This window comes from Rattus norvegicus, chromosome 12, assembly GCF_036323735.1.
Source record: "Rattus norvegicus strain BN/NHsdMcwi chromosome 12, GRCr8, whole genome shotgun sequence".
NCBI lineage: Eukaryota > Metazoa > Chordata > Mammalia > Rodentia > Muridae > Rattus > Rattus norvegicus.
Window position 1 is genome coordinate 43,964,565 of NC_086030.1, and position 25,526 is coordinate 43,990,090.

At 51.4% G+C, this 25,526-nt stretch overlaps 1 protein-coding gene and 1 pseudogene across 5 annotated transcripts; both read right to left on the minus strand.

The window, feature by feature from the left end:
• Nucleotides 1–1,347: 1,347 nt before the first annotated feature.
• LOC120096118 (small nucleolar RNA SNORA17) lies at nucleotides 1,348–1,466 on the minus strand (annotated as a pseudogene).
• A 1,115-nt stretch (nucleotides 1,467–2,581) lies between these two features.
• Nucleotides 2,582–25,519, minus strand: Spring1 (SREBF pathway regulator in golgi 1). Of its 5 annotated transcripts, NM_001109066.2 has the most exons (5): nucleotides 25,285–25,480; nucleotides 13,710–13,866; nucleotides 8,954–9,105; nucleotides 8,544–8,657; nucleotides 2,582–6,999 (listed from the first exon to the last, which is right to left on the minus strand). In NM_001109066.2, exons 1-5 carry the CDS (start codon nucleotides 25,393–25,395, stop codon nucleotides 6,916–6,918), a joined length of 618 nt encoding a protein of 205 aa, NP_001102536.1. In that variant the 5' UTR covers nucleotides 25,396–25,480; the 3' UTR covers nucleotides 2,582–6,915. The 5 variants fall into 5 exon arrangements, with proteins under 5 accessions (NP_001102536.1, XP_063127665.1, XP_063127666.1 ...); XM_063271595.1 differs by lacking the exons at nucleotides 2,582–6,999; nucleotides 8,544–8,657; nucleotides 8,954–9,105 and adding exons at nucleotides 9,112–13,314; nucleotides 21,560–21,736 and having other exon boundaries at nucleotides 25,285–25,442; XM_063271596.1 differs by lacking the exons at nucleotides 2,582–6,999; nucleotides 8,544–8,657; nucleotides 8,954–9,105 and adding exons at nucleotides 9,112–13,314; nucleotides 14,943–15,010 and having other exon boundaries at nucleotides 25,285–25,430.
• Between the last annotated feature and the right edge of the window lie 7 nt (nucleotides 25,520–25,526).

Sequence of the window (25,526 nt, forward strand, 5' to 3'; positions counted from 1 at the left end):
CCCCCCCCACCTGCCCTCCATCATGGCAACACCCCCCAACAGAGAAAAAAAAAACCTCTTCATGGAAACAGCAATGTGTCACACAGTGTGTCACACAGCGTACCCACTTGTCCACTCTTCTTTGCTTGCAAATGTTCATTGCAATGAGTCATTGGTCTGGTACAAGGCCCCACTGACTTCTGTTACTCTATCAACACTGGATGTTTGAACTCCTCTCAGATGTGCTGTTGTTGCCTTGTGTCATGGAGATCCTGTAGTCTGGATCTGTAGGACTGGCCCCTCCATGTATTCCAGCAGTTCATAGATGGAGTAGATGTTGGGGTTAGCCAATTTAAAGCCCTGGATCTGGGCCTGAGAAGTATCTGAGCTAGTCAGCCCACTGGTTCTCCTGCTCAGGGCTGACTCACCAGCAACCCCTGCAATCAGGGCCAGCTCTACCTTGCTGCCCAAGGGGGATGCAGAACCCACTTTCCTAAGTATTGCAGCTAGGTAGCCCTGTCCCACTTTCATGACCCTGGGCCAGATCTCCTGCCTGCCATAGATGGCAAGGGGTGAGGTTGTGGGAGGACAACTCTCCCTCAAGCAAGTTGCCACACCACAAGAAAAAGTTGCTGGACTAGCTCTCTCATGTTCACACACACCCTCGGGGCCAGTTCTACTGTGCTGCCCAGGTAAGGTGCAGGGGCTGCAGGAGGAGGGTGCTGCAGCAGAGGAAGGGCAGGGCCAGCTCTCCTGCCCAACTCAGGTGGTGAGAGCAAAGAGAAGGGGATCCGTCCCTCATCCATGCCACCACAAGGAAGGTAGCGGCAGGGCCAGCTCTCCTATGCTCATACCCTTGGACCAACTCACCCACAACTCCCGCAATGGGTGGGCCCACTCTCCCAAGTGCCACACCTGGCTAAAGGCAGGATCAGTTCTCCTACTCTCATATTCCCCTTACAGGGCCAGCTGTCCCATGATCAGGTGAAGAGTTCTGCACAGCCCTCAGACATCAACATGTCCCCGGGTAGCAGATCAGACCAGGGACACCTGCCTGGCCACTGGTGGTAGCAGAACCCTGCTACTGCAGGGTCACGGACCCAGACATGGCCCCTAGAGACAGCACAGGCCAGGATCCCACCATGGTCCCAGGTAACATCACTGGCTACTCACATCAGGCTGTTCCTTGCTACCCTTGAGTCTCCAGTTCTGCCTCTCTTCATTGTGCCTACATCCTTCTGCCTCTCTCTCTCTCTCTCTCTCTCTCTCTCTCTCTCTCTCTCTCTCTCTCTCTCCTCCACTCGCTCCCCTTAGTGGTGCCCAGGGTCTCTGAGGGTCTGGGGTCATCTCAGGCTCCCTTTATCAGGGAGTGTTAGGCTACTACTAATCAGATGTTCACAGGTCAGAACACAAAGCCTCTCTCCTCTCTGCCACCTACTGATGTACACACGAAACAGCAGATACTCCTGCAAGGCCTCTAGGGCAGGGATTTTTTTTTTTTTTTATTCTTTTATATGTGCAATAGTGATTTTTGGAGAATCAACAATATGCCCAGTATTCTTGACTTCTCAGGATTTGGGGGACAACGCAGCCAGTCCCCAAAGATGCTGGATGCAGTTCAGCTCCGGCCTTGGAAAATGCCTGGAACCTATCTGTGTTTTTACAAAGACTTCTCTCCCCATTGGGTAAAATCAGAGGAAGAGAAAGGGTTAAGAATGCAGCCTGCCCCAAATACAGCAGGCGTAAAATAGCATAGAGTGGATTCCATTTTTATTTATGAACAAGTACAAAGTATGCATTTAGACATAAACCGTGGCAAAGATTCCCGTAGCAGCTGTGGGTATCCTTTGAGATTAGGAACTGAAGGGTTCGATTTAATTTTGAAAGCTTGTGTTTTAGGGTTTCTACCAAGAGATGTCTAGAGAAGTCCTGCTTAGGAAATCTGACATGCCCTGGGCATCTTGGCTCAAGGCCACCGAGTACCTCGGTGCTCCGTAAAGGGAATCTGCACTCGTATAGGTCTGTGCATCCCAGAGTTCACACTTAAGACAGGACCACAACAGTAGTCTCCACAGGTGCAGGGCAGCAAGCCTGACAAGCAAACGGTACCCAAGGAAATCAGAGAAGGAAGACAAAGAGAACGTCTGTCCAGGTTTGAGCTAGCTCCGGGGTGCCTCTGAGAGGAGTTGCTTTGAGGGCAAGGGGGGTTCCGGTGGTTGGTGCCCCCCTCCCCTGTGGGGAATCCAGTCAACATCAAGCAATGGAGAGACAGGGCTCTGGTCATGTTTACCTCCCTGCTGGGATCTCCCGATGGACAAAGCCAGGATGTGGGACCAACAAATACGTTAGCGACCACTCTCATTGACAAGGACAGTGAGAAGCTGAAGCCAGAAAGGCAAGTTTATCTAAGTTCGTGGATGCCTGGACTCCTGGGAGGTGGGTCAGGATGCTGTTCACAGACTCCAGACCACTCACTGCTCTACTTACACTGTACACAACTGCGCATGCACCACACACACACACACACACACACACACACACACACACACACATGCAGACCCACACACGGCCAATTCACAGGACATGACTGGGGCAATGCATATGTTGTTGTCGTCAGAATCACCACCATTAATTAAGAAAATATTTTATTAATCTTTAAAAAAAATTTTGTGTTTCAGGCAGGACTCTGCACGGAATCCAAGCTGTCCTTGGACTTGGACTCACCTGCCCAGCCTTCCGAGTGCCAGAAATTGAACCACGTGCCACCATGCCCGGTCTTACGTCTATTCTGAAACCTACTGAGACGGCTATTGGTTTGTGTGGATTAACTCACAGTGAGCCCCGCTGCGTTTTGACTGACCACTTATTTTAGCCTCTTTCTTCCTATTGCTTACTACAGAACGTTTTGAAATGAAGCCTGAAAGAATTTTTCTTTCTTGCTGCCCTTTCTCCCCACCCCTTTCTTTTGCTTTTGGGTTGGAGGGGGGTGTGTCTCTGTATCCCAGGCTAGCTCAAATTCTCTATCTTACACCCTCGGCCTCCTGGAATTTCAACCTCGGCCCAGCCTCTTCTCGATTAACTTTCCCTCCTGCAACCACTCACAGCACTTGGTTCACATCCCCAAACCTGTCTTTCTAATTAAGTTAGGGCAGTGTTTTGTAACTCGGGGGTAATCTCTCCCTGACCCTCAGGAGCCGTTTGGCAGTGTCCTGAAATACTATCTTCCCAGCTGGAATTGGGAAGATGCCACTTGTCTCTGATGGGTTGGGAGGCCACGATACTCCTTTCCCTGGCCCACAGTGGCTACTATAGTCACACCACGGATGCTGGCAGTGCTGAGTTTAACTGAGCCCAAGTCTAGGTCACCACTGTGCCCAAGGCTGAACCGAGAACTCCCAGCACTGAGTGCTGACTTCATTACTTCCCCACCCTGGAGAAATACCATGCTAAAGTGCTGATTAAATTATGCGGTGATCCCCACAGGACACGCTCGCATAACAGCACGTTCCTGCCTCAAGGCCCTGTGCGACGCGTGCTTGGTGAGCTCACCATCCACCCAGCCGAAACCTGTCTGCAGAATGAGCTAGAAGTTTGCAACCTATCGGTGGCTTGGTGTCATGGACAGCCCGGTACTAGACCACCGCCATACTTAAGGAGGTAGGAATGCGTGTGTGTGTGTGTGCCTGAATACACAAACACCTCACACGCGTGTTTGTCCTGCCCTGTGTGGATGTCACATGGGCCTGCAGATAACAAGGCAGGTCAGAGGAAGAAGGAAGTAGCTGGTCCTTAGCTCTAGGCTCTGTGATTTTTTTTTTAGTTTTAGGTGATTATTTTACCCATCGTGCCAGGTCCCAAAAACAAAACAAGCAAGCCTACCTCAGGACAAGTGGCTAGCTATGATGCTTGTTAGCCTGCTAATGTACACACTGGCCTCCAGGATTCCCCAGTCACTACTACCTACGGCTCCTCTCACCCAGCCCTGCCCTGGTCTCCAGATTCCCTTCCCCCAGCTTCCTGTCTCTTTAGAACTCTGCCATTTTGGCCATGAGCTCTTGACACCCCACCCCCCACGCCCAACTGTTTTGTCTGTCTGTCTGTCTCTTTCTCTCTCTCAGTCATGCTTGCCCACTGCTCTCTCCCTGTCCTCTGGGCTCTTACAGGTGCCCCCTTCATATCTACAATACCTTCTCTCAACCGTATCTTGAAGCGCTCATGGCCTAGTGCTCTTCCACCCCGCTAGCCCTCGACCACACACCCTTGCCTAGTAGCTTCCCGGGGCTGCCCACACTGGCCCCTCGGGAGGTAGAGTCTCACTCGGGACACCTCAGGGCACGTTCACAGGTAAACACGTGACTCCATGTTCTAAATGAAAAGCCCACGACTCAAAGGTCACACTGTTGAGAAGCAGTGGTTCCAGGCTCCAGCCACACTCCAGTCCTGGCTGTGAGAAGCGGCCAGCTCATGATTTACCTGCAAAGCCCAAAGCCGGGAAGAACCAGACCCAGAATCCCAGTGCACCACTGCTCCCCACACCACTTCCTGCAAAGGCTCTCGGTCAGCCTTCCGGGTCCATCACTGCCATAAAGGACCTCCTCTACTTCACAAGAACACGGGAGCTTACCCTTCTGTGGTCAGGCAGGGTTGGGGAGCTACATTCTTCTCCTGTAACAGTTTCAAGACCCTCTTGCTATTATGTTTCTTCTCTCCAAGGTTCCAACTGTGGTATCCCAGCAAGAAGCCCAATGAATGCGCATTCAGACAGGAGAGAAGGGCTTCAGACCCGCAGCCCCTCACACTTAATAACAGTAACCGTCCTTTCTAGGCTGAGGATGTTCTCGCCCCTGCTCTTCCCCAGAGCCCCCCTAGACATCGTGTGATTCACTTTTGTCTTGTACACGAAACCACAGCCTCTGATTCTAGGAACCCCATCAAGGGAGCTCAAGAACAACCCTTCAAGGGAGGTGAGTGGGGGGCCCTTCCCTGGCCAGTGCCACGTTTGTCTGAGATGCTGAGAATTTCTGAAGATAGGCACCTCTGTGCAGGCGCACACACCCCTACTTGATTAAAGCACAAAACCACATTCCACAGCCGCAGCAAATTTGAAAGTGACATTTGTGTTGCTGACTTCTTGTGGATGTACATGACAACTCTGCCCTCTCCTGTCTGGGACTATCTGTTCTTCGGAGAAACGGTGTGGAGGTGATTCTGCACTAGAGGACATGGGGTGGATTCAGGATGAGTTCCTGTGTGGGTTTGATCATTGTGTCTTGGCTGCCACCCATCTTCTAACCCACAGAGTGAAACACAAGCAGACCAGATTCTTGACCACAACAATGCAGACTGTGAACTCACCCACAGACACAACGTGTCTTTCTGGTGCCCGGTCAGGGAGAGCTGGCAACCGGGCATGTCTGTTCATACTAAACCTGTGTCAACACTCTGAAAATGAACTCAAGGGAGAGGCCAACCAACGCCACAGCTGACCAAGGGTGGACTCTTCCCAGGGGAGGAGAGTCAGGAGTTCAAGGCTGGTGTCAAACACATACCACACGTCGGAACATGCCAGAACATTCCAGTATGTACCAGAACGTGCAGGATCACCCAGTTCTTTTGTGAAGTTTGAGTCAACACACCGAGAAGTCCAGGGCAAACAGAAAAGAACTACTGGGATCTAACACTAGACATCGATTCCCTGGCCAGGGCCGTGGCTCCGTAACAGTGAGTTTGCCAATCGTACACAAAGTCCTGGGCTCGAGCCCGGCATGGCAAGACAAAACAAGAGAGCAACCGCCCGTCAGTCTGTCCTTCCGTAGAGCTGAGAGAATACAATTCCGACGCGAACAGCAAGAGGAAGCAGGAGGGAGCTGGGGGAAATTCCATCCTGGAGGTAAACACAGTAGTGAGACAAGGTTCCCCGAAGCCACGGACAGGAAATCTTGAGACTCACAGTAGATCCCAGGTCAACCTGAACCAAAACCACACAACACCATGGCCCATCGTAAGGGTCGGCAAAAGGTCTGGGGAGGAAATGTGTGCTAATGGGAGAAAACAGGATGGGGAGAGTACAGGAGGCGGTGTCTTGACCTTAGGCTTAAAACCTCCTTTCAGTTACTATGGACACAGACCTGCCTTGGGAAGCTCTCTCGACTGCGGCTCGCACATTCTCCCGCTGATAGGGGATGTGAAGCTGGCCTTGGCTGGAGTAAGACCTGAGGCTTTTCCTTATAAACACCATCGGGGGTGGGGGGGTGGGGGGGGCAGAGAGCAGCCAAGAGTGAGCGGCTGCTGTACTCATTCACGCAGACACTCGCCAGTCCCCACTGGCTTCTGTGACAGACAAGGGAAAGGCTCCCCGGCCCCGAGGCTGAGGAGAAACAGTGACGGCCAACTCCACTGGGAGAGTCAGCCAGGGATTCATCTACCATTTCAGTCTGTGAGCCCACCAAGGCAGCTCTACACAGGCTCAGCGGGGCCCGGAACCTCCCAGGCTTTAGGCACCCTTGAAGGTTGGGAATGTGGATACAAGGCTTGCTGGTCAGACGTTAAAACAGAACCAGAACTGAGCGTGCACACCCACACTGCCGGAGCACACATGCACTTGGGATGACACTCAGGAAGTGAGGGCAACAGTCACCTCCTCCACTGTACTCCTCTGGAAAGGCAAAGGTGTCCTGCACAAAACACAGCGCCTTCCTCCACTCTGAAGTCAGGACCAAACAGAGGCGAGCACCGGCCTCTGACTAGCAGTCCCAGGGCCCTGCGAGGTGCCAGGACCTGGTCCAGCATGCTCTGCAGAATGGCTCTGTCCATCTGCTCCAGCGGTCGGAGACACTCAAAGCCACAGACATGGTCAAGGCCAAGGATCCTTGTGTGGTTTTCTCCTTCATTACCCAGTGGACCGGACTGGTTCTGGGTGTGTCTCTCCGTCAGGCCTCACGCAGGGAAGAGTTCAGGCGGGCTCTCTCCGTAGCAGTACTTGGCTATGGGGTCACGGTACGTGTTCTCATGCTGCACACTCTGTTGGTGAGGGAGCATGTTAGAGAGGGTCAGCTGCAGTGACAGCCACACTGTCCCCGCCCCACCTCTAGCGCTCCTAGAAGGTTTCAAGGGACTTTCTAGCGTGAAGGAGGATGGTGATATCCCTGCACCATTTCTTCTGTCCACCAAGGAGCTTCTGAACAACCTGGGCATCCTGAGACTACTCAATCCATCAGGGCCTAGGGATGTGGTGTAGCGGGCAGAGTGCTTGCTTAATATGCATGAAGTCTTAGGTTTGATCCACGGAACCTTGTAAAACTGGGTGGAATATTCCATCCCAGAATATTCTCAGCAGCACAGTGGGCATGAGACCGATCTGACTACCTGAGACACCCCCCAACCCCGTCTCAAACAACAAAACATGGGCAGGTGAGATGGCCAGGGGCTAACACAGTGCTTGCTCCCAAGCCTGAGGGTCTCAGCTCCACCCCCAGAACCCAGAGGAGGATGAGAAGTGAACTGTATGAGTTGTCCTCGGACCTCCGCGTGCATGTGGTGGCGTGCCCCGCCCCCAATAGTAAATATGGAAAAAACAAACAAACAAAATAAATCTGAAACAGACGGAGATATGGTGGAACAGTGGGATCGGCCTCTGACCACGGAGTCAGACAGACCCAGTCCCTGGCGAGGAGTCCTGACATCAAATGGCAGTCACACACTAGGGGCCTGTACACAAGCCAAGCATCCTTCCCAAGAGCTCTGGGCACAGCAAATGAAGTTGAGCCCAGACAATGCCCTACCCCCAACCCCAATGGTAGATTTTTTTTTTTCCCCAGTAATTTCTTGTCATACAAGTGATTTGAGGCTTTGGCTTGTCTACAGCTCATTAATTAGCCTCTACCAACACACCATATTAATTCCACTTAAGAGACTCGCAGCCCAGGCTCCGGGCACTCGAACCAAGTGGCCATTGAGAACTCTATTTGCACACGAGGAAGTGACTTCCGGCTCAGTCAGCTGTAGGAACCAAGTCAGGAGGAGCCAGTGAATCAGCTCCCTTTTCTGCCCACTCACCTGAGCGGCCCCCCATCGAGACCAGGGGGGCTTTCACATTCTCTGAGCTCCCTCTACCTTGACCCAGGATATTCTCAGGTAAACCAGAGACGGGAAAGTGGATAGACAAACAAAACCTGAATGTATACCAGAGGAGTGTGCTTGTGCAAGAGACGTGTGGCTGTCTGAGAAAGGGCGGTGACGAGTCCCTCCCCACAATGATCAGGAACTTGGGGAGGTGAGATGGGTTAGTGTGGAAAGGTGCTTGCCCGCCAAGGCTGACGACCTGAGCTTGGCCCTCAGGATCCACACGGTGTAGGGAGAGAACGGACTCTCGCAAGCTGTCCTCTGACTTGCAGATATATCCACCTCCTATCCCCCTGGATCCTGCCTCCTCTCAATGACTGGCACTGGACCTGACTATCTCACCCTGACACAGCAGAACGTGTCTGGGAAGCCACCCAGAGGGATCGGCTGGAGTTCTCCAGCTCCGGCTGGCTCCCTTTTGTATCCCCAGCACCACCTCTGACCTGGGATGAGGTCCTGCATTTGGCCAAGCAGAGCTCGAAGTGGTCCTCAACTGCCATGAAGAGGTTCTGGAAGGCCACGGCTGCCCGGTTGAGGAAGCGCTCCAGGAGAAGTTGCTATGGAAACAAGGCATTCAGTACTGATAGTAACTCCAGGCCAAGCCAGCACACTGGGAGGGCAAGAAGGAGCCCAGGCTCTCTCATTCACCAGATACCTGGCTAGCAGTAGCACTGACCTTTCTGCAAAGGGACCATCAAGTGTGTGTGTGTGTGTGTGTGTGTGTGTGTGTGTGTGTGTGTTGGGGGATGGGGGGTAAAGACCAGTTCCTCTCTGAGGAGAGGCCACTGCACCTACACAACACTGCAGGAGGTGCACAGAAGACAAGGGAGGGGAAGCGGGAGCTGGTAGGTACCTTGCTGGGCTGCAGACAGCAGGAGACACAGTACTCGTAGGCTTCACAGCAGCCATTGGCCAGGCACCCATTACAGCAGTACTGCTTCGTGCTGGGGACACTGACGTCGCAACAGCCATTCGCCAGCAGGTCCTTCCTCTCGCAGACATAGCCTGAAAGCCAGGGACAAAGCTCAGAGGGAAACTAGCCACCTGTGCTCCCTCTGAGGATGAAGAATTGCACAGGAAGAAGGCAGACAGGAGCCATCCCATGCACCAGGACCAGATGTGGAAGTCACATGTCTAGGGCTGGCTTCACCTGAGCAGAGGATGATGGGAAGTTGGACTCCTCAGTCATCACTAGATCTGCGTTGTTACCATGGCTCAATCGCTTTCTAGTCTACCGCTGAAGTGTGAGCTCATTGCCAGGCTAAGTCATGCCCATGCGGCTGGGTTGTGGAATCTTTCACCTGGGCCTCTTTAAAAAAAGTCCAAGGTAGGAAACGAGGCGCCCATTCACAGAGACGAGTGCTTTGCGGATTTAGAAAGCAAGCACACCACTTTTGACGGTTTATTGCTGTTGTGGGAATTTGAAGGGACTGTTAAAATAGGAGGCCACAGTCGACCTTCCTACTCTGCTTCCAGTGTCTGCACACAAACGGGGAGACACAACCATCCCCTAGAATTAGGGATGTTCTTGAATCCTCAGAAAAGAGGAAAACGTACTTCGCTCTACCACTGAGAAACCGCATCACACAGACGTGTGCATCCAGCGCCCGTCAGGCCTCCTCATTGGGGCTACTTTATGCTCAGAGCTTCTAGGCAGAGCTCCCCACACCATTTGGGGAGTAGAAAAGAAACATCTCTAAGTCTATGAGGGCCACCACCTAACCTCAAACACGTCCCCAGTGGCCATTTAGGCCCTTGGGTATGTGTGCATGTGAAGAGCCTCAGGTGTTGCGGGGTACAGGGGGTGGGAGGTATGTGTGGACCCTCAGGTGTGTGCAAGGGTCCTCAGGTGTGTGTATGTACCCTCAGGTGTGTGCAGGAGCCCTCAGGTGTGTGCAGGAGCCCTCTGGTGTATGTGTGTGTAGACCCTCAGGTGTGTGCAGGGGCCCTCTGGTGTGTGTATATGGACCCTAAGGTGTGGGCAGGGGCCTTCTGGTGTGTATGGGGGCCCCTCAGGTGTGTGCAGGGGCCCTCAGGTGTGCAGCAGCTGTTCCCCGCCAGCCAGTCTGAGCGCCCAGCTCTGTCCTCAGAGAACGAGGCTGGTGGAGGAGAACTTGTTTTTAGAACTGCTCTGGAAAACAAGGTCTGTGTGGGAGCTGGCAGAATGCTGACAATTAGGGACACTAGAGGGCCCTCAATACTTGGGAGACCAGGAGATCCAGTCCCCTCAGAGGGAGCCGTGGCTTCTGTTGTTTCTGCTACTGCATCTCAGGGGTGAGGAGATGCGCATTCTCGCGTCCTGGTAAACACTTCCCTCATGCAAGTTTCTAATGGAATTCCCAGAGAGTCAGTGAGTTCCTCAGGACTCTACCCTGGGTGATAGCAGCACTGCGACTCCATCTGGGTCAAGCACATGATAACACCGTGCACCCCAATGTCACCTGCGGACGCCACCATCTGGGTCAAGCACATGATAACACCGTGCACCCCAATGTCACCTGCGGACGCCACCATCTGGGTCAAGCACATGACAACACCGTGCACCCCAATGTCACCTGCGGACGCCACCATCTGGGTCAAGCACATGATAACACCGTGCACCCCAATGTCACCTGCAGATGCCACCATCTGGGTCAAGCACATGATAACACCGTGCACCCCAATGTCACCTGCAGATGCCACCATCTGGGTCAAGCACATGATAACACCGTGCACCCCAATGTCACCTGCAGATGCCACCATCTGGGTCAAGCACATGATAACACCGTGCACCCCAATGTCACCTGCAGATGCCACCATCTGGGTCAAGCACATGATAACACCGTGCACCCCAATGTCACCTGCAGATGCCACCATCTGGGTCAAGCACATGATAACACCGTGCACCCCAATGTCACCTGCGGACGCCACCATCTGGGTCAAGCACATGATAACACCGTGCATCCCAATGTCACCTGCAGATGCCACCATCTGGGTCAAGCACATGATAACACCGTGCACCCCAATGTCACCTGCAGATGCCACCATCTGGGTCAAGCACATGATAACACCGTGCACCCCAATGTCACCTGCGGACGCCACCATCTGGGTCAAGCACATGATAACACCGTGCACCCCAATGTCACCTGCGGACGCCACCATCTGGGTCAAGCACATGATAACACCGTGCACCCCAATGTCACCTGCAGATGCCACCATCTGGGTCAAGCACATGATAACACCGTGCACCCCAATGTCACCTGCAGATGCCACCATCTGGGTCAAGCACATGATAACACCGTGCACCCCAATGTCACCTGCAGATGCCACCATCTGGGTCAAGCACATGATAACACCGTGCACCCCAATGTCACCTGCGGACGCCACCATCTGGGTCAAGCACATGATAACACCGTGCACCCCAATGTCACCTGCGGACGCCACCATCTGGGTCAAGCACATGATAACACCGTGCACCCCAATGTCACCTGCAGATGCCACCATCTGGGTCAAGCACATGATAACACCGTGCACCCCAATGTCACCTGCGGACGCCACCATCTGGGTCAAGCACATGATAACACCGTGCACCCCAATGTCACCTGCGGACGCCACCATCTGGGTCAAGCACATGATAACACCGTGCACCCCAATGTCACCTGCGGACGCCACCATCTGGGTCAAACACATGATAACACCGTGCACCCCAATGTCACCTGCAGATGCCACCATCTGGGTCAAGCACATGATAACACCGTGCACCCCAATGTCACCTGCAGATGCCACCATCTGGGTCAAGCACATGATAACACCGTGCACCCCAATGTCACCTGCGGACGCCACCATCTGGGTCAAGCACATGATAACACCGTGCACCCCAATGTCACCTGCGGACGCCACCATCTGGGTCAAGCACATGATAACACCGTGCACCCCAATGTCACCTGCGGACGCCACCATCTGGGTCAAACACATGATAACACCGTGCACCCCAATGTCGCCTGCAAACGCCACCTGTCCTTTCTTTTGGGAAGCTGTGAGTTAACATCTCAGGCCTTCTCCTACCATTGCCAACTCCCAGCTCTTGGTCTTGAACTCTGGTACTCACCTCTCCATGACCAGGCCTAATTTCTGGGGAGAGCAAGCTCGCCCAGGCCTGTCCCCATGTATCATGAATCACGCAAAAGTGACCTTTTACTTTTTGAAGTCATTCTTACTTTTAATTGCATGTGTGTGCACATGTGAGTGCAGATTCCTGCAGAGGTCAGAAGAGGGCCTCGGATCCCTGGGAGCTGAAGTTACAGGCAGTTTAGGGAGCTAGCTGCCTTCCCTGGATGCTGGGATTCAAAACCAGGTCCTTTTGAAAGAGCAGTCAGTGCTCTTGGCCACTCACCCATTTCTCCCGCCCTTTATTTTTAGCTGATGAACACACACACACACACACGCACGCACACACAGACACACACACACACACACACACACACACACACACAGGAATAGGTCATCATGATGTTTCAATACCCATATACACCAGGCAGTGGTGGCACATGCCTTTAATCCCAACGCCCAGGAGAGATGGGCACATCTCTATGAGTTCGAGGCCAGCCTGGTCTACAGGGGGAGCTCCAGGACAGCCAGGGCTGCACAGGGAAAACTGGTGCTTATCGGCTCTGAGGATGTTATTTTCACCAAGTCCTGGGAGACTAAGGCAGACAAATGTGTTGGTCTTGCCTGGGAAATTAACTTCCAGCTTTTGAAAAGTTTGTGACTCTAATTGGCTATCTTGTTTAACACTGCTGTTACCCTAGCAACGCGGAGGCATCTCATTGATAAACAGCATCAACCGTCACACGTTTTCTTCATTAAACCACTTTCCCCATATTTGTAAAGGTGAACGATATAAAACCTGTCGCCCCTGTGGGATTTTTTAGTGATTAAAAGACCGAGTGTTGGCTTTTTTTTTTTAATAACTGAAGGATTGTGTGAGTCTTTGTCTGACCTGAATTAACCATTTGTAGCTGTGACAAAAGAAAAGGACAAACTGCTACCTAATACTAAAACTTTTTTCTGAGTCTGTAGACACTGCACTGCGGGCCCCAGGTCCACCTGTCAGCTGACTGCATTTTCTTGGGAAGCGGCAGTCCTGTGCTCAAACAAAGGATACTTGCAGGCCAAGCAAGATGGCTCGGCCAGAAGAGGTGCCTGCCAGCAAGCCTGACAACCTGAGTTCAATCCCTGGATCTACATGGTGAAAGGAAAAAAACCAACCCTTAGAAGGTGTCCTCTGACTGCTACATACATGACATGGTGTACACACACAGAGACACACATACATACATAGGCACACACACACACACACCACACAAACACACATGCACACACACACCACCACCACCAACAATTAGACAAGAAGAGGAACCCCATGCCTAAGCCTGGTAGGCAGTGGCCTGGAACTGAGGCCAAGGCTGGCGCTGTAAGCAGAGGGAACGGCTCGGAGTCTGGGTGCTCAGCCAAGCCTCCCAGATGCGGCAGGGAGCCTGGGATGGAGAGGAGTATGGAAGACGGACACCGGCATCAAGACCAGCAAGAAGGAAGGCTATCAAACCCAGAGTGCAGGGAGGGAGGCTTACCCAGCTCGTCGGTGATGAGGTGTTTCCCTTGAACGGAGTTCCGGCACTGGTTACTAGGTCGGCTGCTGTTGCCTAGGTTAAACTGCACCTTCCAAGGGATGGGCTGTTCCCGGTCTTGAACCTGGAGGAGGTTCCGGTCTCTTATGGCCCTCTCTTCCTGTAATGAGACCACAGGGTGAGAGGAGGGTTCAAGGTGGTTTCCCTGCAATCTTACCTGCCCTCAAGGAGTCTGTACCTCCATCCCTCTACCCTCGCCCCAACCTTCTGGCACAGACTTCTGTACAGGGACCCAGAAGCAGACAAAAGATTCGACGGAATTCTGGGGGGGGGGGAAATATATATATATATCTGCCAGCAAGTTAAGTTTTTTTAGCCATATACAACACGGAACAGAACGCAAAGCCCGGGTGCTATTACAACCAGGAGGAAACTGTAATTCTAATCATCTCAAGCTGTCGCCTGATCCTTTTAGACCAGGAGGCCTCAGCCGCATGGGGCGGTCGTCCTTATGACTGCTTCTAGATGCTGTTCTACCTACACAGCCCTTTGCTGAGCCACGCCAGGAGAAGAGTGGACCCTGGGTGAGAGCCTGGATCCCTTCTTAGACCAGAACCACACCACTGGGCTAGGAGGAGGCAGCCCAGCTAAAGAAACACAAGGCAGGGTTGGGGATTTAGCTCAGTGGTAGAGCGCTTGCCTAGCAAGCACAAGGCCCTGGGTTCGGTCCCCAGCTCCAGAAAAAAACAAAACAAAACAAAAAACAAAAAAACAAAACAAAAAACAAACAGAAACACAAGGCAGCCAGCCACCTTTGGAAGCTTGCAGCCATGAATGTGTAACAAAAGAACTTTAAAAGACCCTTTCCTGCTGCCTTGTTTCATGTTTTAAAACCCAGCTCCTTACCCTGTAGTTCAGGCTTGCCTGGAACTCACTGCAATCCTCCTGCCTCAACCTCCTAAAATGGCCTATTGGTTTTGGAGGTTTTAAGGCTGGATCTCCCTGTGCAGCCCCAACTGGCCTCCAGGTCCTCCTGCAATAGCCTGCCGGTGCTAGGACTGTGGGATTGTGGTGTGCACCGCCATGCCTGCTATCTTGATGGCTTTGTTTTAAGTGTCACCAATGTTGCCCTGTGACTAAGGAGACCCTGCACATCTGATGGCGACACAGACGGGTTCTTTGTAATCACTGTGGGAAGGTAATCCGGGAAGTTGGCGACTTTGAAGATGTACATACCTTGCTCTAGAAAACGCTTTACTGTGTGCCGCCCTCTCAGAAATCACACACCGGGGTGTCCCGTAGCTCTGTTTCAACGGTAGGAAAAAACCAAAACCAAAACAAACAAGCAAAAAAAATCCCAGAAACCAAACACCACAGAAATGTCTGACTAAACGCTATCGGGGACACTCTACCATCACAGCTAAGTTCTCATGATACCTCCCCCGCCCTCCATCTTCTTACGCCTCCTCCACTCCAGGCCCTGTGTGCTCTAGACATGTTTCTACGACCCTGGGTATTCGGGTATATATAATACGTATACACAGGGCTGGAGAGAGGGCTCATGGGTTAGAAGCACTGCCTGCTCTTCCAGAGGATCCAAGTTTGGTTCCCAGAGCTGGCAGTGTGTGGCATACAACCATCTGTAATTCAGGCTCCGGGTTCCTCTGGCCTCTGTGGGCAACTGCCCTCCTGTGCACAAACCCACACACAGACACACATGCACACACACAATTTACAGCGCAAAAAGTTATTTAACAATTATCCTTACCCTTGGAATGACCTTACTTTTCATTTTATATGAAAATACACTTGTGGTTAATAGGAAGAGCTAAATGTCTTGGAGAAACTATGCCTTCCTTGCAGCTTTCCTGCTAAGCTTTCATTATCATCCCCAAAGAAAAGGTTTACTTAAAAAAACAAAAAAAAATAAAATAAAATAAAACAGTGCTTATCCACAGGAAATCCAGAAATCCCAAAGCTTAAATAAAAGCTCATTTGTTTTTTGCATGTTTACCTTTGACTTCTGACCTCTGACCTAGCATATGCCATCATCATAGGTTGCTCTGGACACTAATTGGCTAGCAGAGCATTCCCAAGGACCCAGCTTATCTAGATAATCACAGTGTCATGGATCTATCATGCTAATGTACCATCATTAAGTAAGCACAGCCTCCACAGGCTAGCAATGCTCGAAGGATGACCCTGCCGTTCAGTGTGGGGCTCTGAGAAAGTCCTGTCAATCACCTGCAGACAGAAGTGCCAGACAGTGCCTAACCTCCCCAAGGTCGGATGAAGCCTCTGAGGTATCACCAGCACTTTAACAGGTGGCCTCTCTCCTACCCCAAGCCTATCAGGACTGGGCCCCCCTTCTTCAGTTTGCTTGGTGTAAAACAGTCTCTTCGAGATGGCTTTCCTGTGGCCTGCCTTTCCTTTCTTTGTTTCTTTTAAAGGATATGGCTAGCTAGCACAGGACAGAACAGGGCAGGTGACAACTCAGTAGCTGTTACCTCAGTTACAGAAAGAGAGGGGCTGAGTGCAAGAACCATGGGAGACTGGGACTCCCTTAGGAGCAGCCTGTCGCTCAGAGGCAGGCCCTTAGCTGAAGCCCCGAGCAGTGTATCCCAGAGGGATCTCCGCCATAGGACCCCAGTCCTGGTGAACAGAAGGGCAGTTCTCCAGCACCTGAACTTGTCAAACATGAATATTCGAAAACTCGCCATGGGTATTGTGTGGCTAAATCACGGCTGTGCTGTACTTCTGGAGGCAGGACGGAAGGGTCCCAACGGGTTACTGGACTTCCCTAAAGAGTTCCCTCTGAGCTGTCTCATCTTCAAACATTTTACCAAGTATATGATTTTCTTCAAGATTCACTGAGGGTTGGGGATTTGGCTCAGTGGTAGAGCGCTTGCCTAGCAACCGCAAGGCCCTGGGTTCGGTCCCCAGCTCCGAAAATAAAAGGAAAAAAAAAAAAAAGATTCACTGAAAGCTGGGCATGGCAGCACACAAGAGGCAGAGGCAGGCGAATCTGTGGGTTCAAAGCCAGCCTGGTCTGTCTACACAGAGATGATGCAGGACAGCCAGGGCTACAATGAGAAACCCCATCTCAAATAACAATGAAAAAAGCCCATTCGAAGGGGATTTTCACAAAGTGCCGCGGACACTTTAGCTAAGTGCTCCAATGGGCTGCTGATAAGGCTTGTGTGTGAATCAGAGCCACCCGACCCCCAGGATGTTAGGTGTCCACAGGTGCTACAGGAAAGATGTGAGCCGGAGTAGGCAGAGGCACAAGAGAATGCTCTCTGTAAACAGTTGCAGAGCCTGCACATGTCCGTTAGCTAACGGACACGGCTTCTCAGACTTTCAAAGGGTTAATTAAGAAGTGTGCTGTGTACGGTTTTTGGTGGTTTATTTATTTATTTATTTATTTATTTATTTATTTTGGTTCTTTTTTTCGGAGCTGGGGACCGAACCCAGGGCCTTGCGCTTCCTAGGTAAGCGCTCTACCACTGAGCTAAATCCCCAGCCCCTTAATTTATCTTATGTATGTGAGTACACTGTCCCTATCTTCAGACACACCAGAAGAGGGCATCGGATCCCATTACAGATGGTTGTGAGCCACCATGTGGTTGCTGGGAACTGAACTCGGGACCTCTGGAAGAGCAGCTAGCACTCTTAGCCACAGAGCCACTTCTCCAGCCCCCAGGGAGCTTGTAAAGATGGGGAAACACTTGTCCATTAAGCAAGGAGACTGCACAACTCAAGTGTGAGAAGTGAAAACACTCAGATGAAACAAGAGGAAGAAATGACACCCAAATATCCCAGTGACCCTTCTGCGGGTAACCCCTGTGCCCACCCTGTCACGCCAATGTCGCAGAATTCAAGTCTTTTTGGTAACTAGTTTAAGGTGGAGGGGATAACACAGGGCAGTTCTCTGTATTTTATACAATGCCTGCGTGGTGCTTTGAGTCAGAATGGTCCCCACAGGTTCATGCATTTGAATCCATGTACTTGGTCCCCATTTGGTGGAACTATTTGGGAAGGATTAGGTGTGGCCTTGTTGGAGGAGGTGTGTCACTGGGGTGGGGGCTCTGAGGTTTCAAAAGCCCAAGTTAGCTCTCTCTGCCTAGTGGTTTGGATCAAGATGTGAGCTCTCTGCTTCTGCTCCAGCACTCCGCCTGACTGCCTGCTGCTACGATGGTCACATGACTGCCATGCCAGTCATGGACTCTTAACTCTCTGAAACTCTAAGCCCCAACCAACCAACCTCTAAGCTGCCCTGCTAACGGTGTATAATCACAGAAACGGAAAAGCAACACAGACAACCTCAGACAGTCTGCATAGGTAACTTCTTTGCAGCAGAACTCACCTGCCTACCCTCCCTCCCTCCCACTCCTGCAGCAGATGGCAGGCACCCAGGGAGCAGACTTGAGTGCCCACTCTGCCTCCATCCCCATGCACAGTGCTGTGCCCAGATCACCCAGCACCACTCACTGTCCCCAACACTCTCCCCTAATGGCATCCTCTCTACACTCCCATCTCTAACAATTTAATTATCCCCTAAAGCATTAATTAGGGTAAAAACCAAAGAAAAGAGATATCTCAGGATCCAAGGCAACGGGTTAGCAGTTGTCTGGGCAGAGGCTTGAGAAGCCTCAGAGATGCAGAGCCAAGGAGCCCGGGGGACCTGTGTGTAGCACAGTCTCCTCTCCATGTGGGAAGAGCATCTCTTTTCCTAGTCTGTCCAGTCCGTTCCTCTTACCACATCCACTTCAGAAATGAGAGAGGAAGGACCAGGCTGGGTGAGACCAGCCAGGCACCCAGCTGCAGGGTGGCAGGTGGCAGTCAGCCAGGCAGGAAACCAAGTCAGGATGGGACTGACTCACGACGGCAGAGCCCAGAGGAGGGCCTGTGTGAGAATGGTCCAAGCCAATGAGGATCCGCAGTGAGAACTTGTATCTCTTGACATATTAACAATTGGTTTTTTGTTTGGTTTTGGTTAGAGATTTTTTTTTAAAGTATTTATATGTTGGGTGTAGTGGTGCCTGCCTTTGATCCCATTACTTGGAGGCAGAGGCAGAGGGATCACTATGAGTTTTAGGCCAGCTTGGTCGACCTAGTGAGTACAAGAGTGGCCAGGGCTATAGAGTGAGACACCAACACACACACACACACACACACTATACACACACACACTATACACACACACACTATACACATATGCACATGTACACACCACATGCATAATACACATACACATGTACACACATATGCACATACACACATACATACATGCACACATACAATAGACACATACACACACATACATGCACACATACAATAGACACACACCACATACACACATACACATGCACACACCACATACACACACACACATAAAAATGCACATACACACATACATCCATGCACACATAAATATATACACACACCACATACACACACTTACACATACACACAGAGTGACAGAGTGATGAGCTACAGATGGCTTAGTACCATCTCAGGTCAGATTTGTGTTCAATCTACTAAGTGGACGGGAGCTGGGGCGGGAGTTAGCCCCCCATGAGTGTATGTGCAGATGGAAGGGAGAGGCTGTGACAGTTCTGCCTACATCCACAGGTGGTTCTTGTCCCATACCCAACACTAAGTTCTATACCAAATCTTGATAAATGTCTTTCTTACAAGTTTATCACAATGTGACCATGGGAAAGCAGCCACGAGGATCCTCACAGCTCTCAACTTCTGGCCCAGCAGTACATTCTTACATAGCAATACATCCTAGTTCTGTGCCAGTGAGTTATGAAAACACGTCCACACCAAACCTCCTAAGTGGGTTCTTTGCCAAAAGCTGGAACCCCAGTGTCCATGAGTGAGATGAGTGGCCTAATGTGACAGCTGCTCACAAGGGAACACTGGGTCATGAGGTAACACAGGTGGATCTAGAAACGTCACAGCATTCAGATAGATCACATTATAAGATTCCATCTAATATGGGGGTTGGGGATTTAGCTCAGTGGTAGAGCGCTTGCCTAGCAAGTGCAAGGCCCTGGGTTCGGTCCCCAGCTCCGAAAAAAAGAAAAAAAAAAAAAAGATTCCATCTAATATGAAGAGAGCAGAAGAGACGGCTCAGGAGGTAAAGCCTTTGATGCCCAGAACCTACTGGGCTGCTGAGATGGCTTGGCGGGTGAAGGTGTTTGCCACCAACCCGGATGACCTAAGTTCAATTCCGGGGGACCGACATGATGGAAACGAAAGACTCCCCGAAACTGTCCCCTGACCTCATGCACTCTTTCCTTCCCCGCAATACTACACACAACACACTCACACAAAATAAATAAAAATGAGACACATTTTCAAACAGGAAGGAGATTGGAGATTGTTTAGGGCTGAGGGGGAGGACAAGTCAACGAAGGTGCCCTCACCCGTGACTGTGGTAACAGCTACCTCACTGTGACCTTCCTAAAGTCACTGGGATACACACTCAGGTGAGCGGCTGCTTTGGAAGGTGAACTGTATGCCAACGTGCACACATGGGCTCTGAGTGTGGCCTACCCATGTCCAAGTGTTCAGTAATGTCCTGTTCTGTGAGCAGAGCTTCGCAGATCTGCCAAACGGTGACATACTTCTGTCACATTAGATATCACATTTGTTCACGTCACAGCTGATGGAAGTTAACAAGCTGAGGGGAGGAAACAGTCTCCAAACGTCTGATTTTTCCCTCGAATTGCATTTTATCTCTGGCAGTGGAGAATGTCAGTTGTCTCCGAGGAAGCAGACTCTCTCCCGTGTCTTTTTTGTTTTTTTTTTTTTAAAGATTTATTTATTTTATGTATATGAACACACTGTTGCTGTCTTTAGACGCCTCAGAAGAGGGCATCAGATCCCATCACAGATGGTTGTGAGCCACCATGTGGTTGCTGGGAATTGAACTCAGGACCTCTGGGAGAGCAGTCAGTGCTCTTAACCTCTGAGCCATCTCTCCAGCCCCAAAATGTCTGCAATCCTTGGCTCATGGACACTTTTGTATTTTATTGAATTTTTTTTTTTAATTTTAGTGCTCTGCTGCATATACATCCACAGACTAGAAGGCGGCAACAGATCCCCTTAGATAGTTGAAAGTCACCACGTGTGGTTGTGAGTCATCATGTGGTTTCTGGGAATCGAACTCAGGACCTCTGGAAGAGCTAGCCCCCTCTCCCAAGTCTTATAAACAAACCATTTACCATTCATTCTTCTAGGTGAGAAGAGGGGTAGCAAAGGGGCTGGATAGTTTAGCTTGTAACTCAAATGTCAGCCAGAGTTCAGTATGCAGAAGGCAAGATAGGCTGCCTAGCTCCCACCTCAGCACAGAGCAGACAAGAGCTTTCAATCAGTCATTTCCCCTGCCTCCTTCTCAGTGAGCTAGCTGCTGTGCCTGTCCAGGCATCAGGAAAGAATCTGCTCTAGGGCAAACGCTACGGCTCATGGCCTAGTGTGCTGAAAGCACGTTCCACCATGAACAGTTAACACTGGGGCAGGGGTCACCGCAGCTGAACACAGCCAACATGGTTTAAGTGTTATTTCAAACCTAATTCAGTCCTCACTGAATCCTTGAAGCGGGCTCTCCTGGGGTGTGCAGACCACACTCTAGAAACTGACTGGCTAGGTTACTCTCAAAAGCCCCAGGAGGTTAACACAGTATACATTTCTTGTCTGTGCCACCAGTGTACCACAGTGAGCAGAGACAGTGCTACAGGGTGGGAACTACATATGCACCTAGACCAGACGCCAAACCCCCAACACCCCCAAACACACACACACACACACACACACACACACACACACACACACACACACACCTTACATCTTTTTGGAACTCATGATGCAGACTGGGATCTGTGAGCCACTGTGTAGACCCACTCTGATCTGCATGCCTCACTCTCCTAAGTGCTGGGAACAAAGGTGAGCGCTTCCACTCCCAGCAAGATCCCATCTTTAAAAACACTTCACGCGGGATGCTGGCTGACGTCTGTCACCTGGTCACAAAAGAAGAACCTCAGTTTGGAAATCCCGGCTGGCCTGGATCACATTTACAACCCACACCTCTGCAAAGAAGTCTAATTCCTAACCACACCTAGGTCCTAGGAAAAGGACACTCAACGGAAAAGTAGATCAGCCACAGGACCTGAAGAAGAGACAGAGGAGCAATCAGCCTGCAGCTTCACTTCACAAACACCAGGGAAAGCAACACAGGAAGAAGGCAGTCTGAAACCAAAGCAACCCAAGAGCCTACAAGACTGCCCCAAGAGCTGCACAGGAGACTGCTCCAAGAGCTGCAGACAGGAGAGTGCTCCAAGAGCTGCAGACAGGAGAGTGCCCCAAGAGCTGCAGACCGAAGAGTGCTCCAAGAGCTGCACAGGAGAGTGCTCCAAGAGCTGCAGACCGGAGAGTGCTCCAAGAGCTGCACAGGAGAGTGCCCCAAGAGCTGCAGACAGGAGAGTGCTCCAAGAGCTGCACAGGAGAGTGCCCCAAGAGCTGCAGACAGGAGAGTGCTCCAAGAGCTGCAGACAGGAGAGTGCCCCAAGAGCTGCAGACCAGAGAGTGCTCCAAGAGCTGCACAGGAGAGTGCCCCAAGAGCTGCTCAGGAGAGTGCTCCAAGAGCTGCAGACAGGAGAGTGCTCCAAGAACCAGCATTGAAACACAGGTAGCAGCTGTTCTCCATACCCTAGGGCAAGAGCAGAGGCTGACAGTATAGGGCTGGCTAGGGTATGTGGAAGCATGGCTTCCATTCTTTCAGAGGCACCACTTCATAACCTGACAGCACACCCCACCAAGCAATTCTAAGGCCTCTATTTCACAGGTGAACATCAGGTGGACAGCATGCGACAGCCCCAGGACCATCAGAGTTGTGTGTAGTTACCTGACTGTCCACCCCCAATCCCAGAATCAATGCTAAGCTCTTCACACCCAAGACGACATGAGCGGAGCAGTAACATCACAGACTGAGAAGTGGGGTGTCTCCTACACAACCAGAATTCTGTGAGACCATGGGGTGGAGTTCCCCAGGAATGGACTGGTACCCTTGAGAGGGGCTGAAGGGATCAGGGTACATTTTCCACTGTGTAAGAATAAAGGAGGTCGGGGGGGGGGGGGGACCACCGCATGCAGAATCAGTTGGAATCCCAGTCTGGGACCTCCCAGCTGCCAAGGTGCAAGTGTGGTGTTCAGGCCACCAGAGTCCACGGTGGTGTTTCAATAGCACTAAGAGCACAAGCTCTTCTCAACCTCATGGGACTTGATCTCGTACAGGTTCTCCACATGTCCAGAGAGTTTAATCATCTACTGGCCAAAGGCCCATTGACACACAGGTCTGCAACGCTAATCAGTGCTTCTGGCTTCAAAGGAAACAGATAAAACAAACAAACAGAGGTTTCATAATATAGACCCTCATATAGTTTTAAATTTCAAGCAAAAAAAGAGAAAAAAAGAAAAAGAAAGCAAGGTGCTTAACCTTAGCATTCAGGCAGATCTCTGAGTTCAAGACCAGCCTGGTCTATAGAGTGAGTTCCAGAACAGCTGGGAAACCCTATTTCAGGGGGTTGGGGGAGGGGATACCTATACCTAACCTCACCGCAGACACACGTACACACCAAGTAATTAAAATGTGGCTGTAGGAAAGGTCACCAGGTAGGCAACATCTGAGCCAAGATGATAAAAAAAGGAATAGGAGAAAAGTCAAGTCACCTCAACCAAGACTCACTTGAGTCAACATCTGGTCCCCAGGAAATGCCTACGGGACGGGGTTGGAGAAGAAGGCTGGAGTATCCGACCAAGACAGACACACAAGTCTCTGTCCTCAAAAACATGTTGAACAAGAGGGTGAGGTGACACAGACAAGCAAACACACAAACAGGAAATGCTGGGTTGGTAATTACCACCAAGGCAAGTGGCCAGATGGTGGGCAGGACATTGCACTACAGTGGGGCACCCGGCATGGCCCGAGACACTATGGTCAGCTAGACCCAAAATAACCAAAAGCAGTTCAGTCACACAGACAACTCAGATGAGCTCTCTTCGCTTAAGCAAAGAATTACACATTTGGGAAGGCCTGTGGTGGAAACCCTGTCTAGACTATCACCCTGCCGCTGTCCAGAGAACAGACTATGAGACAAATGGGAAGCAGACTGGCGGGGCTACAACACCGGTCCAGGGAACAGATGAGAGTGTCTAGCCCCTGAAGGGGTGGCAGAAATAATTCAGGCAAATAAGTAAGTACGGCACATTGCAGAGCCAGAGTTTTGAGGCCAGGAGTGACAGGAAGAAATGAATGGCCTAACTGTGTGACTGGTGATGATGTCACTTAGTGAGATGCTGAGGTACAAAGCTGGCAGAGGAGAGTCGAGAGCTCTGTTCCAGGTGGGTGCAGTGGAGACAATGACCAAAATTTGGAAAAGCCAGACAGGATTACATGGTCACATCTGGACCAGAGAGTAAAGCCCTCCGTTAATAAAAACGGATACACTATGATAGGTTAAAAACAGAGAACGAACCAGTGAAACTGGATCAAAGGAGGCATGGGAGCAGGGAAAAGAAGAGAGGCAGCTGGCCTACAGAATGCAACTCAAATTTGGTTTCTAAGCAAATGCTGGGATATGTTTCCCACTAAAGTGGGATGCCAGGACTCTAGGAACTCTCAACCAGGACAAAAGGGAAAAGAAAGGTTGAGAAATTAAAAAAAAAAAAAATCCACCCAACCAAGTTGTGCCCAAAAAGGGGAACCTCCAAGAGCCTGTTGGATCACCCGGGTGGACAGGCAGAGAGCTCTTGTTCACTTCCTGGGCTAGCCATCTCTGCCTCCTGCCCACCTGTACATCAAGAGGCCTGGGACTGTGCAAAGCAGAGAACGTGCCACAGGAGGGTGTACGGGTCTGAGAACCCACTCAGCCTACCAGCAAGATGCGGCAACGGGGAGGAAAGGTACAAAGACCTGCAGGGGGATGTCTCCCTTTGCCGCCTTCGATGCAAAGGTGACTAGGAAGTTAGAGTCAGGAGGATCGCACAGAGGGAGGAGGACTAGAGAGTTGGGGACTAGAGAGCTAGAGGGAGGACCAAAGGATCGGAGGGAGGAGTGGTGGATGATCCAGGGGCTGAAAGGAAGAAGCTCAGAGGCTCAGAGGCTCAGAGGCTCAGAGGCTCAGAGGGAGGAATGAATGGCTGCATATCAGGAGGACTACAAGGTGGAGGAGTGGAGAGGACATCAGAGGACAGAGGATCGAGGGAGGGAGCAAGTGTGAGGATTTAAGATCAAGGAGGAGAGGTTGGGAAAGGACGGAGGGTGAGAGGGCAGAGAACAGAGCACGGAAGGGAGGAAGGCAGAGAATCCAAGGGGGGAGGAGTGGAGGATAGAGGGAGCGAGAAAAGGGGAAAAGGGACAGAGGAGGACGATGCAGCAGAGGGAGAAGAGCTGAAGAAGGATTTTAGATCAGAGGAATGAGGATGGGGAGGATGACATAGTATTTAAGGGAGGAGGGCTGGAGGAAGAAGAAGGACCAGAAGGACGGAAGTCCTGAGCGCAGTCGCTTACCTGCTTGAAGGTACTGCTAAGGAAGTAAACCAGCGAGAGCCCGAAAACCAGGGCGAGCACCCAGCGCTTGCGCAGGAGCCGGCGCCACAGCAGCGCCGCAAGGTTCAGCATCCCGGCAGGGCGCAGGCGCAGAGACGACCCCGCGGCATGACCCCTAGTACGCTCCCAGCACTGCTTTTACCTTCCCGCAGCAAGCGCGCCGGCCACGTGATCCGTCGCACGCCCCACCCTGTCCAGTGACA